At 49.8% G+C, this 6,414-nt stretch overlaps 1 protein-coding gene across 1 annotated transcript in view; it reads right to left on the reverse strand.

Annotated features, from left to right (window-relative positions):
• Window positions 1-3,722, reverse strand: part of il1rapl1a (interleukin 1 receptor accessory protein-like 1a) — a gene marked incomplete at both ends in the record, with an annotated part of 95,113 nt that extends 91,391 nt beyond the window's left edge. The window contains 2 exons of the mRNA XM_084452110.1: window positions 1-18; window positions 3,710-3,722. The exon at window positions 1-18 is cut by the window's left edge and continues 268 nt beyond it. Coding sequence (XP_084308236.1) covers window positions 1-18; window positions 3,710-3,722 — 31 coding nt within the window. The remainder of the gene's footprint in view (window positions 19-3,709) is intronic.
• Window positions 3,723-6,414: the final 2,692 nt, after the last annotated feature.

Below are 6,414 nucleotides of genomic sequence, written 5' to 3' on the forward strand. Positions count from 1 at the left end.
AGTCGGTGCAGCCGTCCACTAGAGAGGGGAGGGTGGGGAGGAGGGGAGAGGAGAGGGAGGAGGAGGAGGAGGGAGGTGTTTAGATCCGTTCAATATAGAGGAGAGAAGCATGAACCATTCGATATTCCATTATATCCCGATTAAACTTTACATTGGATAATTCCAAAATAATTCAAGAGCCAAGATTCATATTGATTTATTAATTATACATTAAGCAGTGCGCGGCAGGCTGTGTACACATATGACTCCGCTTGGGTGATCACCTGTGAATGAGAGCTATCGCGCGTTTTGTTGTGTTGTGGTATTGTGTCGTGGTTGTCCTGTTGTATATTCTATGCTCCGATGCTCGGTAGAGATGCCAGACACTCTATCATAATGAAACACACCAGCAGTCTGACATTTTGGAATGGCTCAGCTGGGCATAACTAGAGTATGCTTGCTACAGCTAGGCTATCCCATTAGCTATAAATAATAACTACTGTGCATGCTAACACTAAACTAGCTCATTAGCTGGGAATAACTACAAACTACATGTGCTCTGACATCGTCGGCTAGCTCATTAGCTGTAGTAACTTGCTCTATGCTATGCTAGGCTAGCTCATTAGCTGGGAATAACTGCTGGCTCAAATAACTATTGCCTGCATGCTAATTCAAGGCTAGCTCATTAAAGGAAAAGTGGCTTTCATGTGAAAAACTGCAGTTGAGTAAAGCTTAGCTAGTTTATTTTCTTGACATAAATAAGTCTTGTAAAGTTCTAGCGTAACCATGAGGAGAACTCTGCAATTAAACAATTTGCTCTGGGCCGTCACTTCCATATGGTCGATTGACAAAATAGTGGCCCTATTCCATAAAAGTCCACCCATCTTAAAACTTCTGGGCTCGCCACTGGGGCTGAGTGTTCAGAATATACAGAAAAAAATCTTTAGCTGGCAGGGTTTTTATGTAGGCCTGCCTCTTTGATTTAGTTGTATAGACAGCCAAAAAAGTTCCAGTGAGAATCCGGAGGGCTTCGTCATTACAGTGGAGAAAAGAGTCAGGTTCTAAAAAGGGTGAAGGCTGTACGGGTAGAAAGAAGTCAGAAACTCAGGATGTTGTTATGAACACAATATCACTCTACTTTAACCAAGGCTCGTACATCTAGTGTGTTTAGAGAGCGCTTCAGTAGGAAAGTGCTTCAGAGGACTTCAGAAATAACAAACAGCTCAATTTCAAATGAGCTGTCATCTTTGTCTCGCTCCTCCACGGTGACAAAGGTTAACCCATGGCCAATAATGAATCTAGAACTAATTAAGCACTGTGTTTACAACACTCTGTGTCTGTGTGCTTGTGTGTGTGTGAGAGAGAGAGAGAGAGAGGGAGGGAGAGAGAGAGAGAGAGAGAGAGAGAGAGAGAGAGAGTTAAAAGAGTCCTGCTGAGTGCCAGGCTGTAAGGGATTCATCGTCCTCACAGGGACAACTATGCTTGTAATTAATACCCTTAATTACCAGAGCTGAATTGTATTTGTGTGTGTGTGCGCGTGTGTACATGCGCCTGCGTGTTTGTCTGAACTCCCTGTATGAATATGTGGGTGTATGCCTAATTACTTCTCTTAATTACTAGTAGGCATCCCATGTACATGCAGGAGACACAGGGGAGAGAGAGGTTGGGGTGGAGAGGGAGAGAGAGTCATGTGGATATGGAGAGATGTGTGGAATTCTGTCTAATTATCAGTGCAGGCTCCCTTCTGTTGATATGCTCACACATACTCTCTTTCCCTCTCTCCCTCTCCCTCTCTCTCTCTTGCTCTCTCTCTCTCTCTCTCTCTCTCTCTTTCACACTCACACACACACTCACACACGCACACACACACACACACAAAGATACACACAAACAAAATAAGCCATATGAAATTCGATCACATAACTGTGGAAAGGAATTTCAGATCAAAACCATTGACATTCTATAACCTCAGAGATCATGCATATTGGTTTAGAGATATCTCAACGCCAAGCAGTATCTTCCCATTGCATTCACATATACAATCCCCCTCCCCTCCCTCTCTCTCTCTCTCTCTCTCTCTCTCTCTCTCTCTCTCTCTCTCTCTGTGTCTTTCTCCCTGTTTTTCTGATCTTCGTTCCTGGCTGGAAAATCAGCTAATGTTCAATCCCATATCTGCGTCCTCCATGGTGATCCAGTCAAATGTCAGACAGGCCGTTAACAGCCAGGGTATTTCATCATCCACCTAAGAGCTACACTGTGAATGAGAGACATCTGTTCTGTTTCACAGTGTTGACATTGGACTGATTTTTTAATGGAATGACCCCCCCCCTCTCTCTCTCTCTCTCTCTCTCTCTCTCTCTCTCTCTCGTATCAATCACCAAACCAGAAGGGAGAGTTCACCGTTTATTAATTTACCTCCATCCATGGAAATTACCTCTCTCACTCTTTCTCCACCCCTCCCTCCCCTCCCTCCTCTCCCCCTCTCTCAAAGGTTCCATAACACGAGGCCTGCTGTCAAGACTCAGCCAAAGGGGATGAGTGCTGGGAGGAGGCCATTAACTCCATCGACTTCTCACACTCCAGCCGCCAGGCATGGAGCTTCCTTACCAACCTCACTGATGGGTCTAGACACTCCCCCCGTGACTCTGCCTCATCTCTGCAAACAAAACTGCATCTCACTTTGTGAACAGTGGGACATACGAGGACAAAGACTGCAAATCATCACATCTCGTGGCAAAAGAAGTGTCTGATCTCTGGACTCCTAGCGGCGGAAATATCTCCGGTGAATTCACACCGGAGGAGGTCGTTGCTGCCCTCCAGCATGTAAAGCCAGGGAAAGCCCCGGAACCTGGTTCTATCTGCCAGGAGCTTATACTCCATGCTGCACCTGCCTTGAAGTCCTGGTTAAGAGCGTTCCTCTCTTCCTGCTTTCGCCAACTCAAGATCTCCAAAATCTGGAGAAGAGCCCAAGTTTGTCGCGATCCCTAAGCCGAACAAGCCTGAAAGGAACCCCAAGAGTTACCGCCCCATCTCTGTTATGTATCCCCTTCAAGATCCTCGCGTCTCATCTACGCCCGCGTCGAACCAATCATCAACCCGCTGCTCCCACAGGAGCAGGCCGAGTTCCGATGTGGGAGATGACCGTAGATCAAGTCACTTTGATGACTCAAGACATCGAGAACAGCTTTTTGGCCAAAAAGAGCCGTCTTTATAGACCTGACGGCTGCCTACGACACCGTATGGCACCACATCCTCACCTACAAGCTGCTACGCCTGCTGCCAGACAGGCACATGGTCAGCATGATCATGGAGCTTGTCCGAAACCGCAGCTTTAACCTCACCACCGGAGCGGACAGCGAAGCAGGTTGCGACGCCTTAAGAATGGCGTCCCCAAGGGATCTGTCCTGGCCCCCCTCCTTTATAACATCTACAGCTACGACCTGCCGGTCACAGTTTCCAGGAAGTATGCCTACGCAGACGACCTTGCGCTGGTGTCCTCCGCTGGAGACTGGCAGGCCGTGGACGAGACCTTGAGCCAGGACATGCAGACACTAGCGGCATACCTCCAGAAATGGAGATTGAAGCTCAGCGAGGCAAAGATGGTGTCGGCAGCCTTCCACCTTAACAACAAGGAAGCCAAACGTGAGCTCCGAGTGCACATCGATGGAACACTCCTGCCATGCTGCGCCGAACCAACCTATCTCGGCGTGACACTGGACAGGTCACTCACGTTCTGCCAACATCTCGAGTCACTGCACAAGAAGTTAACAGCTGTTAAGTTAACACAGTTTGGTGTTGATGAGGCGACTGGTCCGATCCGTCTGGGGCGCCGGCGCAAAAACACTGCGTAAGGCAGCCCTGGTTTACTCAACCAGTGAATATTGGAATATGGTGTCGCAGCGCTCACACCTGCCTCATCAACTGCCTATCAACGAAGCCTTGCGCATCGTGACAGGATGCCTGCGTCCCACTCCTGTGGACAACCTTCCCATCCTTGCAAGTTCCAGCCCGCTGGCCTCCGCCACACAGGAGCCACAGTACGTCTCGCCTGCCGGGCCGTGGAGCCTAACCACCTGCTGCATGACAGGCTCACTGCAACAGCGGAGCCTCCCCGGCGTCTCAAGTCGAGACACTCTTTTGTGCAGCAAAGCAGAGATCTTAACATCAGCGAGGCAGGATGGGCGGACCACATCTGGCGTGCAGAGTGGGAGGCGAACACCTCCAGACTCCGTGATTTCATCCCGGCCGCCGGTATATCAGACACCCAACAGAATGCGTGGCCTGACGGTTGTGGATGACGAAACGATGACATGGCTCCTGGGGGTGTGTCCGGATATATAGCTCGGGTGACCCCCTCAACCAGGCTCAGGGTGGTAAAAGGATAGTCCCTCGGCCCTGAACCTGGGGGGAGAGGACAATAACAACCACCCCATACGAAGAAGAAGACAACAAGGCCAGATTTACTGGGTGAACCTGGGTGAGTCTGTTTAACATGAAGCACAACTGCACCTTATTAACAGAAGCGACGTGCTCAAAGTACTACAGAACCAAGGCCTGAAGAGTGGCATAAGGAAAGAAACAGGTTTTCCACACATGCATTTCACATCACTCCCCGCAAACACACACACACACACAAACACACACACAAACACACCCACACACACCCACACACACACACACACACACACACACACACACAAACACACGCACCCACAAACACACCCACACAGCGTTCCTCTAACAGACCTCCCAGTGGGAGTTGTCTAATGCAGTGGCCTTTTGTGGGAAAACATATTTACGTCTGAAACTCAAACGGTTTTATCAACTCAATTAGAGGCTGACATTTCCCACATCCCCACAGCAGACAGGAAAATCAATGTTCCCCCCCTGCCGGAGGAATACTGCGCTCCACACCTCCCCCGCTCCACTCTACTGTACCTCTCTCTCTTTCTATTGCTCTCTCCCCATTTCCTCTCTCTCTCTTCTTTCCTCTTCTACCACCCCTCTTTTTCTCTCTAACCCTATAATCCTCCCTCTCCCTATCCCTGTATTTTCTCCATCCTCACGAATTGCTCTCTCACTTCAGCACAGCGCACCTCTCTTTCCTCCTCTCCTTTCAACTCCTCTCCTCCCCTCTCCCCTCCTTTCAACTCCTCTCCCCTCCTCCCCTCTCCCCCTCTCCTCTCCTCTCCTCTCCTCTCCTCTCCTCTCCTCTCCTCTCCTCTCCTCTCCTCTCCTCTCCTCTCCTCTCCTCTCCCCTCCTCTCCCCTCCTCTCCTCTCCTCTCCTCTCCTCTCCTCTCCTCTCCTCTCCTCTCCTCTCCTCTCCTCTCCTCGAACACAGATTTAAATTCCACCATCATCCATTGTTCCACTGCTTCTCTAAGGTTCTGGTCACATACTTTGTTGCTGGGGACGAGCAGTGGGGCTCTTTCTCTCTCTCTCTCTCTCCCTCTCTCTCTCTCTCTCTCTCTCCCTCTCTCTCTCTCTCTCACTCTGGTAAATGGTAAATGATAAATGGACTGCACTTACTATATATAGTGCTTTTATCCAAAGCGCTTTAAAATGAAGGCCTCTCTTTCACCCTCTCTCTCTCTCTCTCTCTCTCTCTTTCACCCACTCTCTCTCTCTCTCTCTCTCTCTCTCCCTCTCTCTCTCTCTCTCTCTCTCTCTCTCTCTCTCTCTCTCTCTCTCTCTCTCTCTCTGAATGCGGTCAGCTCTACTGACCTGTCAGGCAGCATCACACACCCCAACGCTGACACCTCCCACGTACATGAACACCTGGTGTCACGGACTCAGGACAAAGGGGGCAGGAATCCTGGTTATCTGGAGGCGTGGAGGGGAAAGTGTGTGTGTGTATGTGTGTGTGTGTGTGTGTGTGTGTGTGATCACCCACATAGTTTTGCTGTGTCCTTTGTGTGACACTAAACCCAGGCAATAAATACTGAGCCTTGAGCTAGAATAAATTCACTGAGATGCATACATACTGTAAATTAGCCCACGGATTCACCGTACACGCACACACACACACACACACACACACGCACACACACACACACACACACACAGAGCTGTCACCACCCACTGCTTCTCTGTCCCCCGTAATCAAATTCCCATTATCTGGTCTCTCTCGTCTCCCTCTGCTTTTTCATCTCCTCCCTCCACCTCTCCTGGCTCCTCCCTCCCTGTCTCTCATTCGCCCCGTCTCTCCGGCGTCTCCGCTAACGAGGAGTAATTATCAGATGGGGGCGTGGCCACTGGCATCTACCGGCCAGGAGGACAGCCAATGATCACGGGGAGGACAAAACATGTCACCCGCAGTCTGCTATGGTTCTCTCTCTCGTTGTATCACATCTCATCATTCCTCTGTCCTTCTCTCTCTCTCTCTCTCTCTCCCTCTCTCCCTCCCTCTTCCCCCTCTTCCCTTCCCTCTCTCT

Source organism: Borostomias antarcticus (assembly GCF_949987555.1).
Source record: "Borostomias antarcticus genome assembly, chromosome: 17".
NCBI classification, from domain to species: domain Eukaryota; kingdom Metazoa; phylum Chordata; class Actinopteri; order Stomiiformes; family Stomiidae; genus Borostomias; species Borostomias antarcticus.